At 32.3% G+C, this 12369-nt stretch overlaps 1 protein-coding gene across 2 annotated transcripts in view; it reads left to right on the forward strand.

The window, feature by feature from the left end:
• Positions 1–12369, forward strand: part of LOC106691150 (NF-X1-type zinc finger protein NFXL1) — a 35765-nt gene that overhangs the window by 13762 nt on the left and 9634 nt on the right. For both annotated transcript variants that reach the window (XM_014436828.2, XM_014436829.2), the window contains 3 exons: positions 1883–2113; positions 5553–5687; positions 5768–5979. In XM_014436828.2, the coding sequence (XP_014292314.1) occupies positions 1883–2113; positions 5553–5687; positions 5768–5979 (578 nt within the window). The remainder of the gene's footprint in view (positions 1–1882; positions 2114–5552; positions 5688–5767; positions 5980–12369) is intronic.

Below are 12369 nucleotides of genomic sequence, written 5' to 3' on the forward strand. Positions count from 1 at the left end.
AGGGTGAAAATAAAAAATAAAAAGTAGAAAAATTTTAGAAGAAGAAAGCATGTGAGAGGGTGATGACAAATAGTGATAGGAAGAGTTAAAAATATATACGAACCAACGAATTACAGAATAACGAAGTACCGGAAGATGACAGTGTCATGGTTATTTAACAACAGTTAAAAAGAGGAAACGTAATATAAGTTGGGGACGACAAATGTGTAAGAAAAGGTTTAAAAGTGAAATAATACGTTCAAAGGTGGGTGGAAAAAAGTAATATGAATTTATTAAAAAAAAAAAAAAAATTTAAAGGTGAAAATTACTTTTTTAATAAATTAACTATTTGTGAATATGTTAATGATAAGTTGTTCTTATCGGTTTTTAAGTTGACGGAAGAAGGCTCTAATTGCATATAGAGGCTTTCAGAGATGAGCCTTTTGTCATGGTTATGAACAGTAGCGAGTATAGAGGTTTTTTCGAAATCGAAGGAATGATTTAATGAAATAGAATGTTCCGAAAATTTAGAGGCAGAATGATTATGTGAGGAAATGGAATATTTGTGTTATTTGATACGGTCTTTTAGGAGATTTTTGGTTTCACCTATATAAGCAGAATTACAATTAAGGGTGGAGCAAGGGATGCGGTATACAATATGTGATCGGTGTAGAGGAGGGATAGTGTCTTTTAGTTTAGTGTAAATATTAGATAGTGTGTTGTGAGGTCTGAAGGCAATATGGAGGTTAGGTATAGTAGAACGTAAGAGTTTATGAATGTTGTCGGAAAGAGAGGGGATATATGGTAGTGATCTGTATAAGGGGATAGAAAGGGGTTGTGAAGAATTAGATGAAGTGGCGAGACGATTTTGGTAGTTAAGTAAAAGTTTATAAATAATATGGAGGGGGAAGTTATTAGCTAAGAGTATGTGTTTGATGCGGTGTGTGTTTTTTTCATGGAATCGGGAGTCAGAAAGGGAAAGGCCACGGTGAATAAGGTTTTTGGCTACGTTAATTCTTGATGGTAAGGATGTTGGGAGTGGTAATTTAGAAGTCTGCCTGAGTAGGTAGGTTTGGTGTACCAGTCAGTGGATATGGTGTTGTCTGGGTTTCTAATGATGAGAAGGTCAAGAAACGGAAGGGAGTTATTATTTTCAAATTCGACAGTAAAATTAAGGCGTGGATGGTAAGAATTGTTGGAGAAGAACTCCAATGATTAATTACAAATATTTATATCTAGCATGCCATAGCAAGGGAGTCGTATGGTATCTAGCCCTTGAGTTAAATATATTGCATACCTTTTCAGTCAGTTCCCATCAGGAACCGATAGAGGTACATAATATAAATATATGAATATATAAATAAAAATTCATAAATATAATGTTGAAAAATAAAAAATAAATATAATGTTGTCGTGGGAACCCCTCTCCAGCCTTAGAACAACTGAAGCCTCTGTACATGGCAAGTTATTTAGAGTCCACCAGAACGTAATGTATGTATAATTCAACCTGGAATTGATGATAGAAAAAATAAAAAATTCAGGAAAATGAATTGATTCGCATTTTATGAGAAAAAATTCAGAAAAATCTCAACCTATATTTGGTTGAATACGGTATATTCCGTTCCATGTATCTGTTCCATGCTTGTGTAAACATTAAGAAATTCAATCAGAAGTCTTGAGTTTCATTTAGATCTGCAAGATACATGACTACTGCATGAAGTTTCAATATTCATCGACATCAACTTTACTGAAAACCTACTGATATGTTTAAGAAGATGTACATAGTACATTCAGTGTTCATTCATACATTTATTCCTTAGTATGAGTAGTTTTATAAGATTAGGTTATTTTTGTAGTCTGTATTTCTTAAAAATTGAGTTATTTTTTAAAAATAATGTTGTAGGTGTGTGGAAAACCTTTGAGTTGTGGAAAACACAACTGTGAAAAAGTTTGTCATAAAGGTGAATGTGGTAACTGCCCACGTAGTCTTCCAAGAACATGCCCCTGTGGTCGAAACACTTTAGTTATACCATGTGTTGATGATGTTATGACTTGTGGAGAAACTTGTGGAAAATTTTGTGAAGCTGGCATCCATGTGTGTCCTCAGCGATGTCATAGAGGAGCTTGTCCTATGGTAATGTTAGATATTTTTATGTTTTGTGTTACAAATTATAAATAAACCAATTTTAAAAAAAAACACTTTAAAAAAGTTCTTTTGCTATTGTGAATTAATAAAACAGGTTGACTGAAAAAGAAACTGGATTTTTTTCAATGGCATATATTTGTAAAGATAAGTTGTGGTAAAGAAAAGTGGAGGGAGTGGATGGAATGATTTAACACCTCTATATCACCACCATTTGAGGACCTAGGTGTGGATTTCAATTTTACTGCACCATCCCAAGTATTTCTTGGCCATCGACTCTTGCTTTACACATTATTTTGGCCATTATTTCCTCCTACATTTTTTTTACATGGCCAAACCACCATAGTCTATTTTCTTCTGTAGTATGCTATGCCTGTTTCACTCCCAGGTTACTTCTTAATGCAGTATTCCTGACTTTGTCCCTCATGTTTTCCACTCAATCCTCCTGAGGTATCTCATATTCATTGCTTGGATTTGGCTTTTATGTTTTTAAATAGTTATCCAGGACTCGCTCGCATAGGTCAGTAAGGGGATACATGTAGTCTTGTATACTACTTTTATGACATTTTTTGTTACTTCTTTCTTTCCCAGGAAACCAGCCTTGAGAGAATGGAAGTATATGCCAGCTAATTTTATTATTTCTCGGACTTCTCCATCTAACTAGTCGTTTTCGTTAAGGTGGGCTCCTGAGTACTTGAAATTTTGAACGTGTTTGAACTTTTCTCCCTTCAGTTGTATTATTTGGTCTCCTCTTGATTCCCTTCTTTCTATTCTCATTACTTTAGTTTTGCTCGTGTTAATCCATGGTTAGCAGCCGCAGTTCTTTTGGGTTCTGAGGTTGAATTGGAGATTTCTTCCATTGTTTCCAAATAAAACTATATCATCTGCATAAGCCAGGAGTGTTAGATAGACTGGACAAAATTCTCTATGACCCATCCAATAAGGCCTCATTCTCATCTTTGTCCCGGCACTGAACACTGACAACTGAACTTAACAAGGATTAAGTACCACTATAAACAGTGGTGGGTTAAGACTTCTGCCCTAGCTTATTCCCTGGGTGCTCTCAAATTCCTTGGGAATGTGGTTATTAGTTCTCACAACATTTCTTTGTTTCTTATATATACCAACTATAGCCCTCATCAGACCTATTTCTACCCTATCGAACCCAAAAACATACCATCCAAAATGTAGAAAATAGATCATCAGATCTACTTTATCCGCTCAAGAGATTTGAAGGTTTTGTTTTTACACACATGTACATCTTACTCGAAACCAATATGCTGTTTGTCCTGTTCCCACTATACTTCTCAAACACTCTGTTATTTCAAGTTGTTAGATAAATATAGAGATTTTTTACTATTTAAAAATGCAGTCTCAAACTAATCAGGTTCTTTATTACTTGAATCCTTATCTGTCTAAACTTTTCTGAATTTCTTTTCCAGGATGTCTCCTATTTAGACCAATATGTAAGAAATGGGTTTTAGATAAGATTTGAAGAAAAAAAAATAGATTAAAACAAGATCAACATCATTTATATATCTCCAAAATATTACTTCTTTGAACAAAGAAATAGAAAATTAATGTATTGTATTTAAAAATTAATGTATCATTCACTGTGTTACTAACTCCAAAGACCCCGGGTTTGAATCCGGCTATGGCAGATAATTATTTTTTCTGTACCCATGAGTCAACCCTGTGGGTTCAGAGATCTCTCTGGGGCCCATTAGCCTCATGAAGTGCATACTCTTAATTGGTAATAATCTGGTGGTTAAGTGTGATCATGATCACCTCCTTGCAAAAAATTGTTCAAGAAATAGTACTTCCTTACAAAGTGGTGATTCCAAGCAGCACAAGGTTTTTCATTTTCATATTGCATCATTATCCCCTCTCTACTACCTGACACATGTTGTTCATTATTATTCTTTCTAAAAAACATGAACTCGTAACTTCATGAATTTCGTAATCAAGTGGTACCAATTATTCCCAATGTCTGTAATAATATTCCATTGATATAGAATATTATTATAGATAGATTCTATATATTATAGATTATAGATAGATTCCCTGCTCATTCTTTCTTAAAAGTTGGCACTGCCTGAACCCTAACAAAGTAAATTGATTTTGCTAAACCTTTAAATCTCTTGAAAAACAGAACTATATCTTGGAGACATTGCTTCTGTTAGTATGTATCATGGCCATGTTGAAATCCTCCTGCTAAGCCTAATCAGTCTGATCTGTCATTGGTAACTTATCAGGACCTTCATTAAATGAACTAATCCTAATGCATATTGCATTATTTTGATCAATTTGTTTATTTTTTTTAAAGTTCTTTTTTCTTGGTATATTTTATTGATCTTTCTTTTTATGTGTTAAATTCCTCCTTATTTCTGATATTTAGAGTCTTTCAAAAAGAATGGAACCTATTTTGAAGCTGTATACAAGTAATTTAGTGTAATGAGTCACTTGTCATTACAAAGAGTATATTTTCAAGTTTCAGGAAGTTGAAGAATTAATCTATCTTGAAATTCAGGTGAACTCTAGAAATGCTATTAATCTTTAAATCAGTTGTTAGATAATGGCTGTAAATAGTTACTGCTACACATGGACCTCCAAGGTGTGCCTGTATTAGACTTTTATCAGACTTGAGCTAGCCTACAGATCGAAATACTGGACAGTTCTTAGAATTCAGGAACTGGTTCTTACTAGGTTTGAATGCCAAATCCTCTGCAGAATCTATGGGATGATGTGTAATGATGGGGTTAAAAGAAAGCCTAATGCCTAATGGCACTAATGCCAAGCTAATGGCCCTAATGCCAAGCTAATGGCCCATTACGATAATGCCGAAATTGTCACCATCATTAAGATGGGTCAACTAGGTTGGGCGAGACACTTGGCAGGAATGGTTGGGGAGCAGATTCCAAGGACGGAGATGCTGGACAAACGGCTACAGAGATGGAGATGAGTCGGAAGATTCAAGTTGCACTCATAGGAAAAGGGAAAAAACTTGTGTTTAAGTCAAATACATATGGGTTGGTTATAACTTTGTTGTACTTTCTTATTATGGAGATATAGCATCATTAGTAAATATTAAATTGGTTCATTCTTTTTATTTACTTCTGTGTTTTGTATTAAAACTTCATTAGAGAAATTAGATTAAATAAAAATTAAGACTAAATGTTAACTTTATCTACCTAAATCTTTATAAAGATTCAGCTCTTTCATTACCATTAATAACCTAGGGTAAACAATTTAAACCCTAAAATTATCTTTGGCATAAAATTGTATTGAAATGTTAAATTCATGTGTCCTCTGTTAATGAATTAAATATAAACTATAAAAATGGGATTATTTCACTTCTAGTTCTTTATTTATTGTATTATTTTTATGCTCTACGCTATTGTTTTTAAACACCTATTATTTTTACTTTTAGTGTTTAGAAGTAGTTGTAAAGACTTGTCAGTGTGGATTACGCCAAAAGGAGGTTTCTTGTCATCAGAAGGCATACCTTTGTGATGCAAAGTGCAAGAGAATGAAGGACTGCAATATACATCCTTGCAATCGTAAGGTGTGATTTAATAATCCTGTGTTGTAATAATAATGATAAATACAGCATTTTCATTTAACTTGATTATTTATTTCCTATAGTGCTGTGATGGTAACTGCCCACCATGTGAACGCCCGTGTGGTAAAACTCTGTCTTGTGGTAACCATAAGTGTTCCTCAGTTTGTCACCGTGGTCCTTGTTACCCCTGCAATATAGTAAAGCAGGTGTCATGCAAGTGCGGGGGTACCACTGTAACAGTTCCATGTGGAGCTGCCAGGCGAACAAATCCTCCTAGGTGTAATAAACCATGCAAGTTTGTATTAAAATTATTACTTTTATTTCTTTATTCTCTGACCTGTATTTAGAAAAATTTACATATTGATTCATGGGTTTTATTTATTATCAGTTGTTCTTATAAACTTTTTTAAAAAAATCTATATTTATACCTTCTCTTTCACTTAATATTGATCAACACAAAATAAAATTCGACCCTCTTTTTGAAAATAATTTTCAGAGGAAAAATTAAACTACTTATAAAAACTACTATTTCCATATTTAATATAGAGGTAAACGCCTGTTAAACAGATTCGATACTTAGGACTCCATCTTGACAAGAGACTTACTTAGAATCCACACACAAGACTGAAACGACAAGAAACTGCTCGTAGATTCCGATTGCTACAACACTTACTTGACAAACGCTCTAAACTTCCCATTCACTACAAAAAATTAGTATACACTACAATAATCAGACCAATTTGGACATATGGAATTGAGCTCTGGGGCTCCACCAAACCATCAAATTCTTCCTGCATCCAATCGTTACAATCTAAAATCCTTGATGCTCCTTATTACGTCACAAATAAACTCATTCATAAAGACCTTAACATCCCATTCGTTGCAGATTTGACCCAAACCAGATATGCGTCTTTTTATTCCAAACTCCTTAACCATCCTAACCCATTAATTCTTAATCTTTCATCCTTAACAATCCCTGATAATCCTCCGAGGCGTCTGAAAAGAAGATGGCCACGAGACCTTCTAGTTTAAATTAATGTTTGAAGTACCACCAATGGGTGGTTCCTTCCCAAGATTTTCAAGTGTATATGAAACATACTACATATTTACCTATTGTATTATTATGTACAGTTGTAAATTACAATAAATAAATAATTAAAAAAAAAATATATATATATAGAGGTATGTGGTATAGATAGGATCACAACTTTTTATGTTTTATTTTATTTTTTGAATCTATTTGTTAAGTGTAGCAATGGGAATAGTTTATCCTGATAGCACTATTATCACTACAACCTATGTATTTTTTGATAATTAAAATACTAAACAGTTATTGAAAAAAAACATGTATTTATAATTTATTAATTATTGTATATAATTTACCACTATACTATAATCCGTACATAGTATATTGTAAGATGCAAATAACTTTTATGTGGTTTGAATTAATGTTGTCTTTGTTTTTTACATATTTATAGTTTTCAAACAGTAGAAAAATTAGAAACATATCTATCCATTAAAAAGAAATACAAATGACAAATAAATTAAACATAAATTATAAATGATGGAGAAATGAACAAATAATGCCCTATGTTGAAAAATAATATGTATAATTTAATACCTACAATTTAAGTATCAAGTTTTGTTTATGTTTTCTCTAATAATATGTGTTAGGTTGTATCTATCTTTTTAGTGTTGTTTTGTCATAGTCTCTTATTCTTTGTTTAAAGGGTTTTATCAAAAATGGTGGTAAGGAAGAAGTATTTTGTCAATAAGTATGTGTATTCTTTAATTGTCAGGAGCTGTAAAGCAGACAACATATTTGAAATTCTGGTGAACCAAGTTTGCTTGTTTACTATTCTGATACATATATTTTGAACGACCCCTAGTTTTCTGTAATTTGAGTCACATGTGTAGACAGGAGCAGAATAAGTTATTGTTTAAATATGGGGCCATTTTGCTGATGATGCTATTAGATTAGTACATTGAGAACAATTAATAAATAGCAGTACATGTCAAAAAAATGAATGGTGATCTGAAATGATTTTGATCAAGGTACAACAGTCTCTCCTGTTGTACATATTTAAAAAAGTAACAAAAATGCTTAAATTAGCTAGTATATTCATAAATATTAACTTATTATCTTATGTGGATCTTAAAAATATTATTATGATTCTTTGAAATTAGAACATTGGTTTCTAAAATGAGGTTTGCGCTGTCTGGCATGGACCTCAGAAGACCCCAAATAGTGTAAATTGATCAATATATTAACTTAAATTATATTCGAAGATGAATGGAATATGGTCCGGGTGCGGTAAAAAAAAACTCAAATAGTAAATAATCATACTATTTTTATTGAGCCAACGTTTCAACCTATCAATCTTGAACCCTCATTTTATAAAAATTTTGAGAAAAATTATGAACCTGTATTGATGCAAATGCAGTAATTACTATTGACTATTACAATTAGGTAAATTTATTGAGTATTTGGAGGTTCACTTTAGTTACCACTTTAGACAGCATGAAACGAATTTATAGGCCACAATATTTTTGAAAATTAAATTAGAGATTGATTCGGTACATGATTTGCCTGACTAGTTATTTAATATTCAGTTATTAAAAAAAATTTTTTACAATTCCATAAATTTATAATAAAATTATAGATCAGGTACCAAAAAAAAGAGAGATCATCCTGTTCAAAATGGAGATTATGGAGAGGAGATGTTGGGAATCGTTACTATAGAGAGCATTTATGTTATCTTAATAAATTATAATAAAAGGAAAATGTTCTGAGTACAGTCAAATAGAAATTCAAATGGTGATTAAACTATTTGAGTTTTTATTTGGCCCAGACCATTTTGCTTTTATTTCTAAACATGGTCAATCAGCAGTCTTCCAGTATTTCTTAATGAAGTATTTTTTCCCCTTTAAGTATTACCAGTCTATTAAGTCTGTTTGAATAGGAACCACTGATTAATCATTTTTATGCTCAATTTGGTGTGTGCCTGTCACTATGCACTAGCCATCTTCTTAAGTGTACCACATGAGATTATTGGATGAATACATAGTATCCTAGAGAGATTAACTGTTATTCACATGAGCTTCTAGACTTGTTTGTTTAAAACTTTGTAGGCTTAAAATTAAATGATTCTATTTTATATTTACATTTCTTACACTTAGCGGGTTAAAGGATGCTTCAGCTGTATGTAGTCTGCTCCAGGGTCAGAGTGTCAGAGAAACAGTTTATTTTTCAACATCCTTGGGTAATGGGTACACAACAGAGTTTATCAGAAGGCTTGTAAAACCACACTTTTTTTTTCTTGTTTTTCCTTTATCTGGCAATTTCTAGCATATAAGGCATATAGAATATAGTATTATCCTACAAGTTACCAACTTATTCAATCCAGAAAGGAAAGGATGAGATTAATTCCGTGTGTCTGACATGAATTAAATTTCAACCCACCCTGAGACCAGATTTAAACAACCATACCTTACTCAATGTTGGTAAAGTGAGTGACACCTTAACATCCTATCGCCATGCCCTCAAAACTATACACAGCTATGATTATACAATAATTAATACATTATTTGAATTAGTGAGTTGAGAAAACCCATAAATCACTTTTTGGGTATTTAAGATTTGGTAGGTTTCCATTCTGTTGAATTAGTTTTGGGAGCATAAGTCCGTTAGCCTGAGGCATTTTTGCTGTTATACTACGGAAAAAACAATTCATGTCAGTGACTGTAGGAATTTCTCCCTTCTGAGCAGCCGCTTACAATTTTTTTTTTGTGTTCCCTCCTAAAATTTGGTTTGTGTGACTTATGAGGTTACTCCAATGACTAATTTATTTATTAGTACTTACAAAAAAAAATCAGTATTGTATTTAACCCTTTTCTTGGTACTGAGCTATGAGTGGTACCCATTACTTTGTTGAATGCTCAAATCTCCTAGATATCTTGAGAATCAATACATGACAAACAATTGATGGTTTGAATCCTTATCTAACATTTGCTACCGCTGGTGTGACAAGAAAAGATGGAGAAACAAGATAAAGTTTCACACTTTATTTTTATTAATTATTGTCTTGTTTTTTAAATAAAACAAAAGTTGTTATTAGCAAGAGAACTCCTTACTATAAAATTTATAGAAATGAATATTTACTTATTTTTCTGTTTTTTATCGACATTGTTGAGTGAAACCAGTTTCGAAGAATTTCAGAAATCATTATTCTAGACTCACTGGGAATCCTACATCTTCACTTGTACAATCCTTTAGCTGGGTCAATTATATTGGTGGAAGAGGGGAGGGGAATGTATTTGTTTATTTCCTTCCAATTCTCTTTCATCCCTTTTAATATTGTCCATTAGACTGATTGGCATGCTTGCAACACAGTCGAGGAGCCACTTGCAATTTTTTTAAGTTCCTCCTGGCCAAGGAAATTGTTAAAAAAAAAATATTTATATTGTTGGAAGATAGTCTGGGTGGCGGTCAAGAAGGATATCAAAATAGTAGAAGAAAACTATTTATTTTTAACCAATGTTTCGTCCCACTTTGCAGGGCTAAATGAAAACAAGATACAAACATTGTAAGAATTGACAGAACATTAAAATAGATATACAGAGAAAATATTTAAAAATATTGTTTTGTTTATAAAATATATAAAAGAAATAATAGTAATAATAATTTAAGAAAGTGTAGACTAGAAACTAGTTAATATACGACCACGTGTGATAGAATTCTAAATACAGGACTAGAGTAATAAATTTTAGAAAAATACTTGTTAGAAATAGTTGTAAATATGGTAAAGAGGTAGGTATAAAAGGTAGACAGATGTGGCAAAGTAAATGTGGCAAAGGTGAGGTATAATAACAAGTAAAAGGAAATATTAAGAAAAATAACAAGTAAACAGAGGGGGAAGTACCTGTCTGATTGAAACAAAGATGACAAATGACAAGTTGAGAACTGAGAGCCAGGTATGAAATTTCCCGACTTCTTTGCTAACCCTCAAGATGGGTAAGATTTTATGTAATATATAGATAGGTAAACGTGACAGGATCATCTAATCTCTTGTTATATATTACAATAGGCAAATATATGAGGTAAAGGTATAAGTACACGTATAAGATATTACATACAACATAGAGAGAGACAACAAAATTTATATAAATACATTAATAAAAATAAAGTTATTGAATAAGAATAGAAATCATAAAAAATGGGAGGAATAGTGGTATAATGAACTAAGAGAAAATTAGAACAATTTGGATAAAACTAGTAGGTAGTAAAATTGTGACAAGTAATAACAATAACAAGAATTTGACTATCTATCAGATGGTGTAACATTAAGTTGGTGCATAGATTGTAAGTTGGAGATGAGCAGGGATAAAATAGCCAAAATGTGATTTTAAAAAATCAGAAGAACAATATTATAAGGTGAAGATAAAATTAAAGAGATTATTGTTTTAAATAATATTAAGGGGGTCGAAAATAATGTAATAGTACATAAAAATAGGCAAATAAAATGAAAAGATTAGAATGTAGAGGAGGAGGGGAATAGGATAACAATAGTTGTTAACGCCATAATATATAATTACCTTGTAAATAATTGTTAATAGTATTTTTAGTATTTAGTTTTATTGTTTTAGTTTAATAGTTATATAGTTTTATTAGTATTTAATTTAGTTACATTTATTTTTATTTGTATTGTTTTATTTAGATTTAGTTATTTGAAAAGAAAAATGTGTAATTATATTTGTTTGTAATAATGAGTAATAGAGACAGTTGCTAGGGGTGATAATTGTCGCTAAGAGGTTGCCTAGCAACGGGCCATCTTAGTTTTTTAGAGGAGTTGCGGCTAATTAGTGGCCCTGATAGCGTCCTCAGCAGCCCTGTCTGCGTTTATAGTGTTATAGATTGGACATTTATGGAGCAGTTGCGACTAATTAGTGGCCCTGATAGCGTCCTCAGCAGCCCTGTCTGCGTTTATAGTTTAATAGTTTGGACATTTGTTGAGTGTTTTAGTCGTCACTAGAGTTCAAAACCCTTTTCTGTGTTTCGACTTTAATATGGCAGTTCCGGCTAATTAGTGGCCGTGGTAGCATTACCAGCCCTGTCTGCGTTTGGTTGATAATAGTTTGGACATTTTTAGTGAGTTAGTGAGTCATTACAGTGCGGAACCAGACCATTACTGTTTCCACTTTATTAATTGCAGTTCCGACTAAGTAGTGGCTCTGGTAGCGTCATCAGCAGCCCTGTCTGCGTTCATTTTGTCAGCTCGTTTAATACAACACGACTGTTGGATATTCGGACCATCAATGAGCCACTACACCAACTCTGGACCATTGCAGAGGTTTATTTAGCTACCAGAACTGCGACCTACACATATCGGCAGCACACCTATCGAAGTGGAGCAACCCTACATCGACCAGCAGTATTTATTTTACATATTTATATTGTTTTTAAATTTGTCTCTTTTGTTTTCTTAATTTATTTATCTATTTTTATTTTTATCTGAAAGGCCTTTTTATTTTTGCTTGTATGTTTTATTTATGTTAGTTTTTAGTTTTGTTTTTTACCATGTTTAAATTGAACCAAATAAATGTTTAATCTGAGCCAGTTTGTTTTTTTTGTTCATTTTAAAGCCTTCCAACAAAAAGACAGTCAATTTGAGGTGGCTTAACAATA

Source organism: Halyomorpha halys, unplaced genomic scaffold, assembly GCF_000696795.3.
Source record: "Halyomorpha halys isolate HHAL.00 unplaced genomic scaffold, Hhal_1.1 Scaffold2115.1, whole genome shotgun sequence".
In the NCBI taxonomy this organism is placed as follows: Eukaryota; Metazoa; Arthropoda; class Insecta; order Hemiptera; family Pentatomidae; genus Halyomorpha; species Halyomorpha halys.